Genomic DNA, 18,579 nt, shown 5'->3' on the forward strand with positions numbered 1-18,579 from the left:
CTCAGTCCTTCTTCAGACAAAGGAGGGTAAAGATCCTGGAAGTAGTAATAACAAAAAAAATACAAAAATTAATAAAACATAAGTAAAGTCTGGTAGCCTATTCATTTTTCTCGTATCTCCACATTTCTTTCCCTAGTTTTCCATTTATTTACCTTGTGGCAGTTTGTTTCTTCCCTTTTCATACTCTTGCGCAAAACAAAATAATGACAATTTTACTTCTATGACAGCCTAGTTAGGGAATCCAGTGGTTGAGCAAAGAAATCACATAACAGGTGGAGGCTTGAACACATGACAAGCAAGTCCTCAAACTCACAGGCCAGTGCATTAACCACTGGGCAAAATGGCTCTCATAAGATTCATCCCACTAGGTATATTTCTATACACCACAGAGAGGGTAGTTTCTACTTCTAATTTGGTTTAAGATATTTTCTGCTATAAAACTACAATGTACATCCTATAGCAGTCCTCAATATAGCTATAGTGCCGTATATGAAGTGTTGCACGGCAGAAAAGAACTAGTGCCACCATAGTCAAAATCTGGGTTGGTGAAAGAATTGATTTCTTAATGTTTCTTCTGTGGATATGTGTAGATACTGTCTACTGCATCTGTAAGTTAGGTTCAGAGCCCCATAATAAACTATGGTAATTTGAGCTTCATAGCTCCACTCTCCCCTACGCCTGCATTTTTATTTATTGTTAGGATTTGATACTTATTCTTCTCTGCCATGCATCACTTTATGTATCTCCAGTGGCAGTTATAATATAGAAAGCTTTCTACATTATAATGACCAGCAGTTCTCTGAAAAAAAAACAGTATACATCTCAGCAGTTTTCTGCAATAAAACTTCAGTACAGCACACATCCTGAAGCTTTATTCAATACAGGTGTTCTTCAATTTATGTTGCAGAAGTGTTCTAGATCCTTGGCATTAGTACCAAGCTCAATTAAGCCATAAACACTTAATTATGCATAAAAGCCTTCAATATGCTTTTGGAGCTGAGCCAATCACATAAGACAGCAAACACTGAATTACTGACAGAAATTGGACATCATACAGTGCTAGTCATGGCATTATGCTGGGTGAGCGCCCCATCATAATGCCGTGACAAAAATCAAAGGAATACCATATGGAAGGGGGGTCTTTTTTTGTCAGTGCATTATACCAGGTACCAGCCATTAGCATGATGTCATGGCCTGCCACCACATTCCACAGTGACTTCTCAGTGCTCACATGGCTGCCATGGTGAGAGGAAGCATTGCACTTTTGTCTCTCATCTGCCCCTACCTTTTGTCCGGTGTTCCCTTTGGTTTTGGGGCTATACATGTTTGATTATGGGTAAAAGGAAGTCTTTAACACCTGAAACTATAGCTCAAATCATAAGGCTTCACAAAGCTGGGCACCAGATGAAAGAAACAGTGGAGAATGTTGGTGTGTGTGAGCATTCAGTGAGGAACTGGGTGCAGTATTTCAAGGCTGGTGGCGGTGTCGAGTTAACATCTGCCAAACCTTAGATTGGCCCCTCGAAGAAATATGTTTGTACTTTACCTGTGTTAAAGAATCAGTTAGAGTGTACACCTAAGATAACTGCTAGAAAATTGAAAGAAAAGAACTCAGATCTTCTCTCGTAGGTGTTTGTAACAACTGTTAACAGACGTGTGTCAGAACTGGGCTACGGTAGTCACTGCCAGGTTAAGAAACCGATCCTCTCCAAGCCACAGAAGAAACGTAGACTGGATTATGCAAAGAAATATCTTCAATGGAATCCTCAACAGTGGTCTGAAGTACTTTGGAGTAATGAAGCAACCTTCACCCTCACCTGTAACTGTGGGGGACATGTGTACTGGCCCAGAGGTAATGACCTGCTAGACCCACACTACACCTGTGAGCAGGGCTGTATTACCGCATAGGCAAACTAGGCATTTGCCTAGGGCCCCGCGCATTTGGGGGCCCCGCGGTCCAAGGGGTTCAGGGGCTCATCCAAGACTGCGCACATGGTGCAAGTGCAAACCTAACCATAGATGGCAACACTCAACACACCTTTGTTTACATCAGAACAGCTGTGTTTTCCCGCTAATGGGTGAGTATGGGAGATTCCTCTCCAATTTTCTGTAGTTTATATGATTTGATAGTCTTATGCATGATGCAATGATAGCAATAATGGTCAGTGATTTATAAAGGGAATAATAGTGCTGTAGTGGTTATGCTGAATATAATAGGTACATGATGTCACTACTTTAATAGCCTAATCTAGTAATACTATGCTGTCTTGAGTTTATTCTCTTTAAAATGCATGATTTAACAAGATAGTTATAATGGCTGTTGGTAAATGGTTTTGGTTGTCTTGATGTACTTTCCCTATTAAATTTAATCTAAATAGCCAGAATGTATTTAATTAGACCTTAAACAGGCTCACACCGACCCCCCCCACCCCCAAGCTGGAAGGGGTCGCTTCGCTTACCCATAACTCAAAGGGGCCCCGCCAATCTGAATAGCCTAGGGCCCGGAGACTTCTTAATCCGGCCCTGCCTGTGAGACCACCAAACGCCCAGACTCGCTCATGGTTTGGGGATGTTTCAGTGCTCGAGTGTTGATGAACTCATTGTGCTTCCCAAAAAACAGTACATGAACCAGTATAATTACCAGGAGTTATTGTGTGACAATTTATCTTAGGCATTTGACAAGTGTGGGGCTACAGTTTTTATGTAGGATGATACACCGTGTCATACAGTGGCTTAAGGACTGTGAAGTTAGGTTCTTTAATGACTGGCCAGGCAATTCCCCAGACCTAAACCCTATTGAGAACCTCTGGTCAATAGTGAAACGAAGTTTACTAGCCAAGGATATCAGTTCCATCCCACGGCTGGAGGCTGCCCTACATGAGGCATGGAATATACCTCCCCAAACCCTCAAGAATTTGTGAGAGTCTTCCAACACGGCTGAGGGATGTGATTAAGCATAAAGGATGCAGCACCAAGTACTAAAACCCCAGTAAGTGTGCAAATATATATATATATTATAATCTTTCATGGAACAGTGGACCTCCCTTTTTGTTGATCTCCGTTATCGCCGATTTCCATTTTCGCCAAGTTTTTTTGTCAAAATATTGGTTCCATTTTCGTTGATTTCCTCCATTTTCATTGATAATAATAATAATAATAATAATAATAATAATAATAATAATAATAATAATAATAATAATAATGTTTATTTCTTTGTATAGGTTACAATGCATAATTACAATTTTGATTTGCTAAGTACAAAGATAGCCACTATCATGCCGAGGCATTTCGGGCAAACTAATCCTAATACACAGTAACTAATTATAACTAGATAAGATAATAGTACATAGTAATTATTACTTAAAGCTAAACATAGAATAGTGGTTAGCTGTTTTACAATCTTATTTGGACTTAATAAATCTTATGTATACTTAGTACAAAATCTAAGTTACAAGGAATGGTGCAGGTGGTAATATTTTATGGAATGGCAGAATTAAAAGCCGGGAGGTCACATGATAAAACTAGTCAGTAGATGTTTGGTTGATTTGGTTAATATTGTGAGATAAGATGATTTTTTAGCAGAGTCCTAAATTTATAAGTTGTCTGGGGATCCTTGACCTGTTCCGGTAGCGAGTTCCAGATCTTTGGGCCTTTTATGTGCATAGCGTTCTTGCACAGTGAGAGTCTTACTCGAGGGATGTTGAAAAGGGGTTCATGCCTTGTATTGTGACCGTGCATTCTGTTGTAACTGTCGAGGAGTAGTTTTAGGGGAAGGTTTACAGTGGAGTTTCAAGTTCTGTATATGTAGTAGGCACAATAATAAGAGTGTATGTCTTGTATATTTAGCAAGGCGAGTCTTTTGAAAAGTGGTGGGGTGTGCTGTCTAGCACAGGAGCTGGTTATCACCCACACAGCAGCTTTTTGTTGGATTATTAAGGGTTTAAGGTGATTGGCTGTGGTTGAGCCCCAGGCACAGATACCATAGGTGAGGTAAGGATATATTAGAGAGTGGTACAGGGTAAGGAGAGTCGTTTGTGGTACATAGTAGCATATCTTGGAAAGGATTCCTACTGATTGGGAAATTTTCTTGGCTATGTGATGGGTATGGGATGGAAATTTAAGATTACAGTCAAGGAGAAGACCTAGAACAAGTCCAGTGCCCAGCGCACACACAAAGCCGCCTCCCATATGCATTCTCAGGCAGAGTCACATCGTTTCTCAGTGAGTGAACATATCCTGCGAGGTCATACGAAACATTTCGTAATAATCCATTGTTTTTGGCACTTGTTTATTGTGACTACTAAATAAGCCACCATGGCCCCAAAGAAGGCTCCTAGTGCCAGTCCTTTGGCAAAGAAAGTTAGAAACACCGTAGAAATGAAAAAAGAAATCGTTGAAAAATATGATAGTGGCATACGCATTGCCGACCTCGGCAGCTCCATTGTGGCGAAGAGAAAAGAAATCATGGAAGCTGATGTTGCGAAAGCAGTGAATGCAATAGCAAAACAGAGATCCCAAACAACCGAAGATGCGGAGAAATTGTTGTTGGTGTGGATCAAAGAGAAACAGTCAGTGGGAGATTGTGTTGTGCAGTCGATAATTTGTGAAAAGGCAAGGCAGTTGCATGATGATCTCGTAAAGAAAATGCCTGCAACAAGTGCTGATGTTGGTGAATTTAAGGCCAGCAAAGGCTGGTTCAAAAAATTCAAGAAGCAAAGTGCCAGATCAACCAGGCTGTGATGGATATGTGGGGCAGCGGGCCTCCAGCAGCAACAGCCTGGTTGACCAGGCAAGCACCAGACGAGCCTGGCCCATGGCTGGGCTCAGAGAGTAGATATACTCTCGAAATTCTTCAAAGGTATATCAAAGGTAGGGTAAGTGGCATACACAGTGTCGTAAGGCATGGTGAGGGTGCCAGTTCAGACATTCAAAGGCTATGTAGAGGCTGAAAAACTCCAACCCCAACAAGTGTTCAATTGTGACAAAACAAGCCTGTTTTGGAAGAAAATGCCAAAGAGGATCTACATCACGCAGGAGGAAAAGACACTCCCAGGACACAAGCCTATGAAAGACAGGCTAACTCTCTTGTTGTGTGGTAATGCTAGTGGGAATTTCAAAGTGAAGCCTTTACTGGTGTATCACTCTGAAAATCCCAGAGTGTTCAAGAAAAACAGTGTCGTCAAGAGTAAATTGTGTGTGATGTACAGACTAACAGTAGGGCATGGGTCACAAGGGAAATTTTCCTGGAATGGTTCAATGAAGTGTTTGGCCTGAGTGTGAAGAAATACCTCCTGGATAATAAATTGCCACGCCAGTGCCTCCTGTTAATGGACAGTGCTCCTGCTCATCCTCCTGACTTGGAAGACCAATTGTCTAAGGAATTCAGTTTTGTAACAGTGAAGTCCTTGCCTTCTAACACCACTCCTCTCATCCAGCCCATGGAACAGCAGATCATTGCAAACTTCAAAAAACTGTACACTAAAGCAATGTTTCAAAGGTGCTTTGGCAAAACCTTGGACTGAATTGACCCTAAGAGAGTTCTGGGGAGATCAATCCAATATCTTCCACTGCATAAGCCTTATAGATAAGGCTTGGCAGGGAGTGACTTCCTGGATGATGAACTCGGCTTGGAGAAAATTGTGGCCAGATTGTGTCCCCAACAAAGATTTTGAAGGGTTTGAGGATTACCCTGACAACCCTATGCCAGTTGTGCAATCAACTGTGGCATTGGGGAATTCCATGGGGTTGGATGTGAGTGGCCAAGATGTGGAAGAGCTGGTGAAGGACCATAATCAAGAGCTAACCACTGATGAGCTGCAAGGGCAACAGACCACAGCTCAGGAAACTGCTTCAGAGGAGGAAGAAGAGAGATGGAAGAAGGTGCCTTCTTCAGAGATTAAAGAGATTTGTGCAATGTGGAATAGGGTGTATTCATTTGTGGAGGAACTTCACCCTGAGAAAGTTTACCTGGAGTTTACCTGGAGAGAGTTTCGGGGGTCAACGCCCTCGCGGCCCGGTCTGTGACCAGGCCTCCTGGTGGATCAGCGCCTGATCAACCAGGCTGTTGCTGCTGGCTGCACGCAAACCAACGTACGAGCCACAGCCCGGCTGATCAGGAACTGACTTTAGGTGCTTGTCCAGTGCCAGCTTGAAGACTGCCAGGGGTCTGTTGGTAATCCCCCTTATGTGTGCTGGGAGGCAGTTGAACAGTCTCGGGCCCCTGACACTTATTGTATGGTCTCTTAACGTGCTAGTGACACCCCTGCTTTTCATTGGGGGGATGGTGCATCGTCTGCCAAGTCTTTTGCTTTCGTAGTGAGTGATTTTCGTGTGCAAGTTCGGTACTAGTCCCTCTAGGATTTTCCAGGTGTATATAATCATGTATCTCTCCCTCCTGCGTTCCAGGGAATACAGGTTTAGAAACCTCAAGCGCTCCCAGTAATTGAGGTGTTTTATCTCCGTTATGCGCGCCGTGAAAGTTCTCTGTACATTTTCTAGGTCGGCAATTTCACCTGCCTTGAAAGGTGCTGTTAGAGTGCAGCAATATTCCAGCCTAGATAGAACAAGTGACCTGAAGAGTGTCATCATGGGCTTGGCCTCCCTAGTTTTGAAGGTTCTCATTATCCATCCTGTCATTTTTCTAGCAGATGCGATTGATACAATGTTATGGTCCTTGAAGGTGAGATCCTCCGACATAATCACTCCCAGGTCTTTGACGTTGGTGTTTCGCTCTATTTTGTGGCCAGAATTTGTTTTGTACTCTGATGAAGATTTAATTTCCTCATGTTTACCATATCTGAGTAATTGAAATTTCTCATCATTGAACTTCATATTGTTTTCTGCAGCCCACTGAAAGATTTGGTTGATGTCCGCCTGGAGCCTTGCAGTGCCTGCAATGGAAGACACTGTCATGCAGATTCGGGTGTCATCTGCAAAGGAAGACACGGTGCTGTGGCTGACATCCTTGTCTATGTCGGATATGAGGATGAGGAACAAGATGGGAGCTAGTACTGTGCCTTGTGGAACAGAGCTTTTCACCGTAGCTGCCTCGGACTTTACTCTGTTGACGACTACTCTCTGTGTTCTGTTAGTGAGGAAATTATAGATCCATCGACCGACTTTTCCTGTTATTCCTTTAGCGCGCATTTTGTGCGCTATTACGCCATGGTCACACTTGTCGAAGGCTTTTGCAAAGTCTGTATATATTACATCTGCATTCTTTTTGTCTTCTAGTGCATTTAGGACCTTGTCGTAGTGATCCAGTAGTTGAGACAGACAGGAGCGACCTGTTCTAAACCCATGTTGCCCTGGGTTGTGTAACTGATGGGTTTCTAGATGGGTGGTGATCTTGCTTCTTAGGACCCTTTCAAAGATTTTTATGATATGGGATGTTAGTGCTATTGGTCTGTAGTTCTTTGCTGTTGCTTTACTGCCCCCTTTGTGGAGTGGGGCTATGTCTGTTGTTTTTAGTAACTGAGGGACGACCCCCGTGTCCATGCTCCCTCTCCATAGGATGGAAAAGGCTCGTGATAGGGGCTTCTTGCAGTTCTTGATGAACACAGAGTTCCATGAGTCTGGCCCTGGGGCAGAGTGCATGGGCATGTCATTTATCGCCTGTTCGAAGTCATTTGGCGTCAGGATAACATCGGATAGGCTTGTGTTAATCAAATTTTGTGGCTCTCTCATAAAAAATTCATTTTGATCTTCGACTCTCAGTCTGGTTAGCGGCTTGCTAAAAACTGAGTCATATTGGGACTTGAGTAGCTCACTCATTTCCTTGTTGTCATCTGTGTAGGACCCATCTTGTTTAAGTAAGGGCCCAATACTGGACGTTGTTCTCGATTTTGATTTGGCATAGGAGAAGAAATACTTTGGGTTTCTTTCGATTTCATTTATGGCTTTTAGTTCTTCCCGCGATTCCTGACTCCTAAAGGATTCTTTTAGCTTAAGTTCGATGCTTGCTATTTCTCTGACCAGTGTCTCCCTGCGCATTTCAGATATATTGACCTCTTTTAGCCGCTCTGTTATTCTTTTCCGTCGCCTGTAAAGGGAGCGCCTGTCTCTTTCTATTTTACATCTACTCCTTCTTTTTCTTAGAGGAATAAGCCTTGTGCATACATCGAGTGCCACCGAGTTAAGTTATTGCAATCCGTGCCGGCAACTTTTACAATGACAATGCCACATCCCATTTTAGGCAAATCTTAAAGAGACGCCTGTCGCACAAAATATCTGGACAGATATTTTGTGCGACAGGGGTCCAGTGACTCTCAAGCTGGTCCTAGTGGCATTAAGAAACAAAGAAGGGAAGTGACCCTGGATAAGGACTTGATACCTGGAGTTCTTATGGAAGGGGATTCCCCTTCTAAAGAATAACCTCTCTTCCCTCTCCCCTCCTCCCTGTCTTCCATCCACCACCAACGGTCTTCAATAAAGGTAAGTGTCATATTGAATGTTCATTCTTTTGTGCATGTAATTCTATCTTTAAGGTAAAAAAGAAATTTTTTGTTAATACTGCTGGGTGTCTGGAACAGATTAATTGGATTTACATTATTTCTTATGGGGAAAATGGTTTTGGTTTTCGCCAATTTCTGTTTTCGCCGATTTCCATTTTTGCCGGTCTCTCTAAAACAGATTAACCCTTAAACTGTCCAAATGTAGATCTAGGTTAACATGCATAGTGCTCTGACCTTTATTTTCTCCATTTGAAAGCATGTCAAAAAAACGTAGATCTATGTTCGGAGCGCTATGCACGTGAACATAGATTTACATTTGGACAGTTTAACCCTTTCAGGGTCGACAGGCCCTCTCAGAGACTTGTTCTTAGGGTCGCCCAAATTTCAAAAAAAAAAAAAAAAAAAAAAAAAATTCTCATGAAAAGATAGACAATCTTTTCCCGATCATAATGACACTGAAAGTATGAAATTTGATGGAAAACTTACGGAATTATGGTCTCGTAAAGTTAGCGGTCTCGACGATATTTACGCATCGGCGATTTTGCCCACTTTGAGCCCTATTTTCAGCCAATTCCAATGTACAAGTCGACAAAAATCATAACTATTTCACTAGAACTCCATTTTTTCTATCGAATGAGTGCAAGAAACCACCTATTTACCGATTTCAACTATCCAATATAGTGGTCAGAATTTAGCGATTTTGCCAATTTCACACAAATTTCAAAAGATGCCAATTTCCAAATAAGGTCCAGAATAAACAAGAAAGACATTCCTGGCATTAAAATGACATTTCCTCTGTTCATTAGTCACGTCCCAACGCCCCTCTTACATTCTTTTGCTTTCCACTTTGAATTTTTATTCTCACAAAAAATAGAAGATTTACTGTTATGCAGACTACTGCATTAGTGTAAAAAATGGTATAAATAATATCTGCGCACTTGTGAAAGAATATATCAGACTCACCAGTTGACGAGTATTGGATGCTTGGCATGATTTGTTTACTTTTGAACTTTGGTAAAAATCGAACATTTCTGCCACTTTGAGTGAAATTTCAAGGTACTTTTCATTGTAAAATCAGTCAAAATCATCTCAATTTCTGTAATATGTCTTCCATTCTATAGAATGAGACCAAGAAAGCTAGAATACAACAATAAATACCATACGAAAATACAGTGCAACGTTGCTGTTTTAATCCAAAAACACGGTCAAAGTTTTTTTTTCCTCATTACGCATTGTGTGCTGCAGGATTTTTTTTATACTGCGCACACTGACCACATAGACCAATTCTTTCATGTGTAGGCCTACCAGCTTTCTCTCACTAGATTTGAGGGCGCTAGAATTTAGGCGTACTAGTACGTCAAAAACCCTGGTGTGTAAGCCGTACTAGTATGGCCGAAACCCTGAAAGGGTTAAGGGTTAAACACAAAAACCGAGGGTCCACTGCATGTGTTTGTGCTTTGGTACGTGTGTGGGGGAGGGGCGGCATAATGCCGTGGCTAGAACTGTAAAATACCAGATTTGCTTTATTTCTACAAGTACATGTACAAGGTATACAATTCTAGCTGACATCAGTGACATACTACTACGAAGAAAGCCGCTTGTTATGCAGAGCATTTCAGGCAAATTAGGTCAGTTTTGTCCCAGGATGCGACCCACACCAGTCAACTAACTTCAATGTACCCATTTTATTGATGGGGAACTTAGACAACCGGTGTAAAGAAACATGCCCAATGTTTCTACCCTCGCCAGGAATCAAACCCGGACACCTCACCGTGTGAAGTGAGAGCTTTAGGCATCAGGCCACGGGGCACCATATGAATATGGTATTATGTAATAAAATAAGGGATGGCCTAAGTAATTACAGTATACTGTATATCCTCAGCAGCTTTTTGCAATATACCTACAGTATACATCCCCATCAGCATTGCTTGTGGTTCATTTGACAGCATCCTCAGCTCACACTGAGAGACTGGGGATTGCTACCCAGTACTGATGAAATGATGGGCATATTTCCTTACACCTGTTGTCCCCATTCACCTAGCAGTAAGTAGGTATCTGGGGTGTTAGTCAATTGTTGTAGATCACACCCTGAGGGGTGCACCATGGAAGTAAAACAGATAAGTCTCTCATGATGCACAGACTTTATTGTGGTGTCCTGGGTGGCTAGCCCTCTGGGTTAAAAATCTGAACAAAATATTACATGATTTTTGCAATATAACTACAATAAACATCACCAGAAGTATTCTACAATATAACTACAATAAACATCCCCAGAAGTGTTCTACAATATAACTACAGTGACCATTCCCAGCAGTGTTCTACAATATAACTACAGTGAACATCCCCAACAGCTTGTCAACAAAAAAGTCGTTGAATAAATATTCAGGTAATGAACAACTCTATGCATTCCATCTTCCTTAGTCTGTGGTCAATTGCATTATTATTATTATTATTATTATTATTATTATTATTATTGTAGTGATTTTTCTAAACCTGACACTGAGTTAACCAAACAACTTAAAAAATATACATACACACACACATGACAAGCCCAATGCAACTGAACACTCCAAACCAAAACCCACACATTGTTCCCTCTGTCCCCACCCCCAACATTACAAACCCCACACAAACAGCAACCCCCCTATGGGCACTCTGCCCTCACCCCCTTCATCACAAACCCCACCCCCACCACAACCCCCCATAGGCCCCTGCCAGGGCTCCCACTCCCCCAACCCCAATATTCAACCAGGGCCACAGTTTTAGAAAAGAAGTTGAAGGTTTGGTACACAAACGCAGATGGAATAACGAATAAATATGAGGAGTGGCATGAAAGAATCAATGAGAAGTCCCCAGACATCATAGCAGTCACAGAAGTGAAACTCAATGGGACAATAACAGATGCAATCTTCCCACCAGGATATCAGATACTGAGGAAAGATAGGAGCAGAGGGGGAGGAGGGGTTGCACTGCTTATAAAAAAACAATGAGGACTTGAGGAAATAGAAGGCATGGACAAGATTGGAGAAAGGGATTATATAGTAGGTACAATTCAGTCTGGGTTTACCCGAGTCCTTGGTTTACCCGAAGGCGTAGGGAGGCAAAAAGTAAGTGCACTAGAGAATGGAAAAAGTACAAAAGGCAAAGGACCCAGGAAAATAAGGATATTGGTCGAAGAGCTAGAAACGAGAATGCACAGATAAGGAGGGAGGCCCAGCAACAGTATGAAAACAACATAGCATCAAAAGTCAAGTCTGACCTGAAACTGCTGTATAGCCATATTAGGAGGAAGACAGCAGTCAAAGACCAGGCGATAAGGCTGAGGAAAGAAGGTGCGGAACTCACAAGAAACGATCAAGAGGTATGTGAGGAGCTCATCACGAGATTTAAAGAAGTATTTACAGTGGAGAGAGGAGGGACTCTGGGAAGACAGAACAGAGGGGGACACCAACAAGGAATATACCAACAAGTGTTGGATGACATACACACAACTGTGGAGGAGGTGAAGAAGCTGCTAAGTGACCTTGATGCCTCAAAGGCGATGGGACCGGACAACATCTCCTCGTGGGTACTTAGAGAGATAGCGGAGACGCAGTGTGTGCCACTAACCATGACTTCAACACATCCAGCAAAACTGGACAACTACCTGAGATATGGAAGACAGCAAATGTAGTTCCCATTTTTAACCCTTTGAGGGTTTCGGCCGTACTAGTATGGCTTACGACCCAGGGTTTTTGACGTACTAGTACGCCTAAATTCTAGCGCCCTCAAATCTAGTGGGAGAAAGCTGGTAGGCCTACATATGAAAGAATGGGTCTATGTGGTCAGTGTGCACAGTATAAAACAAAATCCTGCAGCACACAGTGCATAATGAGAAAAAAAAAACTTTGACTGTTTTTTTGGAATAAATCAGCGACTTTGCACTGTATTTTCGTATGGTATTTATTGCTGTATTCTAGTTTTCCTGATCTTATTTTATAGAATGGAAGACATATTACAGAAATTGATATGATTTTGACTGGTTTTACAATGAAAAGTACCTTGAAATTGAGCTCAAAGTAGCAGAAATGTTCAATTTTTACCAAAGTTCAAAAGTAAACAAATCATGCCAAGCATCCAATACACGTCAACTGGTGAGTCTAATATTCTTTCGCAAGTGCGCCAATATTATTTATACCATTTTTTACACTAATACAGTAGTCTGCATAGCAGTAAATCTATTTTTTGTGAGAATAAAAATTCAAAGTGGAAAGCAAAAGAATGTAAGAGGGGCCTTGAGACGTGACTAATGAACAGAGGAAATGTCATTTTAGTGCCAGGAATGTCTTTCTTGTTTATTCTGGACCCTATTCGGAAATTGGCATCTTTTGAAATTTGTGTGAAATTGGCAAAATTGCTAAATTCTGACCACTGTACTGGATAGTTGAAATTGGTAAATGGGTGGTTTCTTGTACTCATTCGATAGAAAAAAATGGAGTTCTAGCGAAATATTCATGTTTTTTGTCGACTAGAACAGTGGAATTGGCCGAAAATGGGGCTCAAAGTGGACAAAATCACCGATGCATAAACATTGCCAAGACCGCTAACTTCGCGAGAGCATAATTCCGTAAGTTTTCCATCAAATTTCATACTTTTGATGTCATTATGATTGGGAAAAGATTCTCTATCTTTTCATAAGAATTTTTTTTTTCTTTTTTTTAAATTTGGCCGACCCTGAGAACGAGTCTCGGAGAGGGCCTGTTGACCCTCAAAGGGTTAAGAAAGAAGACAGAAACTAGGCACTAAACTATAGGCAAGTGTCACTAACATGTATAGTATGCAAAGTCATGGACAAGATTATGAGGGGAGAGTGGTAGAGCACCTGGAACAGAACAAGATTACAAATGACAACCAGCATGGATTCATGGATGGCAAATCCTGTGTCACAAACCTCCTGGAGTTTTATGACAAGGTAACAGAAGTAAGACACAAGAGAGAGGGGTGAGTTGACTGCATTGTCTTGGAATGCGAGAAGGCCTTCGACACAGTTCCTTACAAGAGATTACTGCAGAAGCTAGAGGATCAGGCATGAATAACAGGAAGGGCACTGCAATGGATCAGAGAATACCTGACAGGGAGGCAACAATGAGTCATGGTACGAGATGAAGTATCACAATGGGCACCTGTGACGAGTGGGGTTCCACAGGAGTCAGTCCTAGGACCAGTGCTGTTTTTGGTATATGTGAATGACATGAAGGAAGGGATAGACTCAGAAGTGTCCCTGTCTACAGATGATATGAAGTTAATGAGAAGAATTATATCAGATGAGGATCAGGCAGGACTCCAAAGAGACCTGGACAGGTTGGAAGCATGGTCCAGCAACTGGCTACTCAAATTTAACCCAGCCAAATGCAAAGTCATGAAGATTTGGGAAGGGCAAAGAAGACCGCAGACAGAGTATAGGCTAGGTGGCCAAAGACTGCAAACCTCACTCAAGTAGAAAGGTCTTGGGATGAGTATAATACCAAGCATGTCTCCAGAAGCACACATCAACCAGATAACTGCTGCAGCATATGGGAGCCTGGGAAACCTGGGAACCGTTCAAAACACTGTACACCTTGTATATCAGGCCCATACTGGATTATGCAGCACCAGTTTGGAACTCACACCTGGTCAAGCACATCAAGAAATTAGAGAAAGTGCAAAGGTTTGCAACAAGGCTAGTTCCAGAGGTAAGGGCAATGTCCTATGAAGAAAGGTTAAGGGGAATGGGCCTGATGACGCTGGAGGACAGGAGGGTTAGGGGAGACATGATAATGACATACTAAATATTGCGAGGAATAGATAAAGTGGGCAGAGACAGGATGTTCCAGAGATGGGACACAGAAACAAGGAGCCACAATTGGAAGTTGAAGACTCAGATGAGTCAAAGGGATGTTAGAAAGTATTTCTTCAGTCACAGAGTTGTCAGGAAGTAGAATAGTCTGGAAAGTGAGGTACTGGAGGCAGGAACCATACATAGCTTTAGGACAAGGTATGATAAAGCTCATGGAGCAGGGAGAGAGGATCTAGTAGTGATCAGTGAAGAGGCAGGGCCAGGAGCCGAGTCTTGACCCCTGCATCCACAAATAGGTGAGTGTAAATAGGTAAGTACACACACAATAGCTTGGTTAATCAGGCCCTGATCCACCACAAGGACTTGGCATGGACAGGGCCATGGGGGCATTAACCCCCAGAACACCCTCCAATACTCTCTAGGTACACATACACACACACATGCACACACACACACATATGCACACACACACACATATGCACATGCACACACATGCACACGCACACACACACAGGAGAGTGAAAACATAATCAAAGCATTAGGCGAGGAGGACATGACTGAGATAGTAAATTTTCAGAGAATAGGGGAGTATCTGAAAGGCAGACAATGGCCGGTCAAGCTGATTTTCAAGACAGAAACAGTGCGAAACAGGATCCTGTAAGAAAAACCATGGCTGAAGGAATCAACAACGTACAAGAGGGCATTCCTGGACCGAGACAGAACATTAACAGAACAACAGCAGCTGAGGTAGAGGACACAGACAAAAGAGGCATCACCGGACACCATAGCTTTCACAGAAACGAAGCTCACAGGAATGATAACAGATGCTATCTTTCCAATGGGATACAGATCATGAGGAAAGACAGAGGGAACAGAGAGGTTGGAGGAGTAGCATTGCCCATCAAAAATCAATGGGATCTTGATGAGCTGGAGGGGAGACAGAGGAGAAGCAAGAGATTACATAAAAGGAACACTTCAGTCCAGAGGTTCCAAGGTGGCAACTGCAGTGATGTATAACCCACTACAGAATAGCAGGAGGCCAAGGCAAGAGTATGAGAGCAAAAGAGCAACGGTGGACAAACTGGCTGAAGTGGCAAGAAGGGCTCATGTGAGCAGGACGAAGCTAATGATTATGGGTAACTTCAACCACAAGGAAATCGACTGGGAGAACCTGGAGCCCCATGGGGGCCCAGAAACGTGGAGGGCTAAGATGATGGAGGTGGTACTGGAAAACCTCATGTACCAACATGTAAGGGACACTACCAGAGCGAGAGGAGAGGATGAACAAGCAAGACTGGACCTAGTATTCACCTTGATTAGTGCAGATATTGAGGACATAACATATGAAAGACCTCTCGGGGCCAGTGACCATGTGGTTCTGAGCTTTGAATACATAATAGTTACAAGTGGAGAGAGAAGCAGGAAGGGCAGGACGAATGAAGCCAAACTACAAGGGAGGGGACTATGTAGGCATGAAAAATTTCTTTCATGGGGTTCAGTGTGACAGAGAACTGGCAGGGAAGTCAGTAAATGAGATGATGGAATATGTGACAACAATATGCAAGGAAGCTGAGGAGAGGTTTGTACCCAAGGGTAACAGAAATAACGAGAAAGCCAGGATAAGCCCTTGGTTCACCCAGAGGTGTAGGGAGGCCAAAACCAAGTGTGCTAGAGAATGGAACAAGTACAGAAGGCAAAGGACCCAGGAGAATAAGGAGAGAAGTCGGAGAGCCAGAAATGAATATGCATAGGTAAGAAGGGAGGCCCAATGGCAATATGAAAATGACATAGCAGCCAAAGCCAAATCTGACCTGAAGCTGTTGTACAGCCACATCAAGAGGAAAACATCAGTCAAGAACCAGGTAATCAGGCTGAGGAAGGGAGGAGGGAAGATCACAAAAAATGACCATGAAGTATGTGAGGAGCTCAACATGAAATTCAAAGAAGTGTTCACAGTGGAGACAGAAGCGACTCCAGAAAGACAGAGAGATGGGGTTCATCATCAAGTGTTGGACACAATACATACAACTGAGGAAGAAGTGAAGAGGCTGCTGTGCGAGATAGATACCCCAAAGGCGACTGGGCCATAAAACATCTCTCCATGGGTCCTGAGAGAGGGAGCAGAGGTGCTATGTGTACCACTAATAACAATCTTCAACACATCTATCAAAATAGGGTGACTATCTGCAGTACAGAAGACAGCAAATGTTGTCCCAATTTTTAAAAAAGGAGACAGATGACACAAAGTATTAAACTACGGACCAATGTCACTGCCATGAATAGTATGTGAAGTCATGGAGAAGGTTATCAGAAGAAAAGTACTGGAGGACCTAGAAAGGAATGAACTTATCAACAACAACCAGCATGGTTTCAGGGACGGGAAATTCTGTGTCACAAACCTACTGGAATTCTACAACAGGTTGACAGCAGTAAGACAAGAGAGGGGTGGGTAGATTGCATTTTCTTGGACTGTAAGAAGGCTTTTGACACAGTTCCACACAAGAGATTAGCGCAAAAGCTGGAGGACCAGGTAGGGATAACAGGGAAGGCACTGCAATGGATCAGGGAATACCTGTCAGGAAGACAACAGTAAGTCATGGTATGTGATGGGGTGTCAGAGTGGGCACCTGTGATGAGCAGGGTTGCACAGGGGACAGTCCTAGGACCAGTGCTGTTTCTGGTTTATGTGAAAGACATGACAGAAGGAACAGACTCAGAAGTGTCTCTGTTTGCAGATGATGTGAAGTTGATGAGAAGAATTCAATCAGATGAGAACCAGGCAGAACTACAAAGGGATCTGAACAGGCTGCAGGCCTAGTCCAGAAACTGGCTCCTGGAGTTCAACCCCACCAAGTGCAAAGTCATGAAAATTGGGGGAAGGGCAAAGAGGATCACAGACGGATTACAGTCTAGGGGGCCAGAGACTACAAACCTCACTTAAGAAAAAGGATCTAGGGGTGAGTATAACACCGGGCACATCTCCTGAGGCGCACATCAACCAAATAACTGCTGCAGCATACGGGCACCTAGCAAACCTAAGAGTAGCATTCCGACATCTCAATGAGGAATCATAATTGTTCAGAACCCTGTACACCGTTACGTTGGGCTTATATTGGAGTATGCAGCACCAGTTTGGAATCCACACCTAGCTAAGCACGAAAAGAAATTAGAGAAAGTGCAAAGGTTTGCAACAAGACCAGTCCCGGAGCTAAGGGGCATGTCCTACGTGGAGGGTTAAGGTAAATCGACCTGATGACAGTGGAGAACAGGAGAGATAGGGGGGATATGGTAATGACATAAAATACTGAGAGGAATTGAGAAGGTGGACAGAGGCAGGATGTTCCAGAGATGGGGCACAGCAACAAGGGGTCACAGTTGGAAGCTGAAGACTCAGATGAATCACAAGGATGTTAGAAAGGATTTCTTCAGTCACAGATTTGTCAGGAAGTGATATAGTCTGGGAAGTGATGTAGTGGAGGCAGGATCCATACATAGTTTTATGAAGAGGTATGATAAAGTTCATGGAGCAGGAGGAGTGACCTAGTAGCAGCCAGTGAAGAGGAGGGGCTAGGAGCTAGTGGAGGGGAAAGCAGGAAGGCCGGGGCGAATGAAGCCAAACTACAAGAAAGGGGACTACATGGGAATGAGGAACTTCCTGAACGGGGTTCAGTGGGAAGAACTGGCAGGGAAGCCAGTAAATGAGATGATGGAATATGTAACAACAATATGCAAGGAAGCTGAGGAGAGGTTTGTACCCAAGGGTAACAGGAATAATGAAAAAGCCAGGATGAGCCCATGGTTCACCCAAAGGTGCAGGGAGGCAAAAACCAAGTGTGCTAGGGAATGGAAGAAGTATAGAAGGCAAAGGACCCAGGAGAATAAGGAGAGCAGTCGCAGAGCCAGAAATGAATATGCACAGATAAGAAGGGAGGCCCAACGACAATATGAAAACAACATAGCAGCGAAAGCCAAATCTGACCCGAAGCTGTTGTACAGCCACATCAGAAGGAAAACAACAGTCAAGGATCAGGTAATCAGGCTAAAGAAGGAAGGAGAGACAACAAGAAATGACCGTGAAGTATGTGAGGAACTCAACATGAGATTCAAAGAAGTGTTCATAGAGGAGACAGAAGGGGCTCCAGAAAGACGGAGAGGTAGGGTACACCACCAAGTGATGGACACAGTACACACAACCAAGGAAGAAGTGAAGAGGCTTCTGAGTGAGCTAGATACCTCAAAGGCAATGGGGCCAGATAACATTTCTCCATTGGTCCTAAGAGAGTGAGCAGAGGCGCTATGTGTACTCCTAAC

At 43.0% G+C, this 18,579-nt stretch overlaps 1 protein-coding gene across 2 annotated transcripts in view; it reads right to left on the reverse strand.

Moving 5' to 3' along the window:
• Positions 1 to 18,579, reverse strand: part of LOC128693496 (uncharacterized) — a 57,648-nt gene that overhangs the window by 482 nt on the left and 38,587 nt on the right. For both annotated transcript variants that reach the window (XM_070097370.1, XM_070097369.1), the window contains exon 7: positions 1 to 35. This exon is cut by the window's left edge and continues 482 nt beyond it. In XM_070097370.1, the coding sequence (XP_069953471.1) occupies positions 1 to 35 (35 nt within the window). The remainder of the gene's footprint in view (positions 36 to 18,579) is intronic.

The sequence above is a fragment of the Cherax quadricarinatus genome, chromosome 57, assembly GCF_038502225.1.
Source record: "Cherax quadricarinatus isolate ZL_2023a chromosome 57, ASM3850222v1, whole genome shotgun sequence".
Taxonomy (NCBI): Eukaryota; Metazoa; Arthropoda; class Malacostraca; order Decapoda; family Parastacidae; genus Cherax; species Cherax quadricarinatus.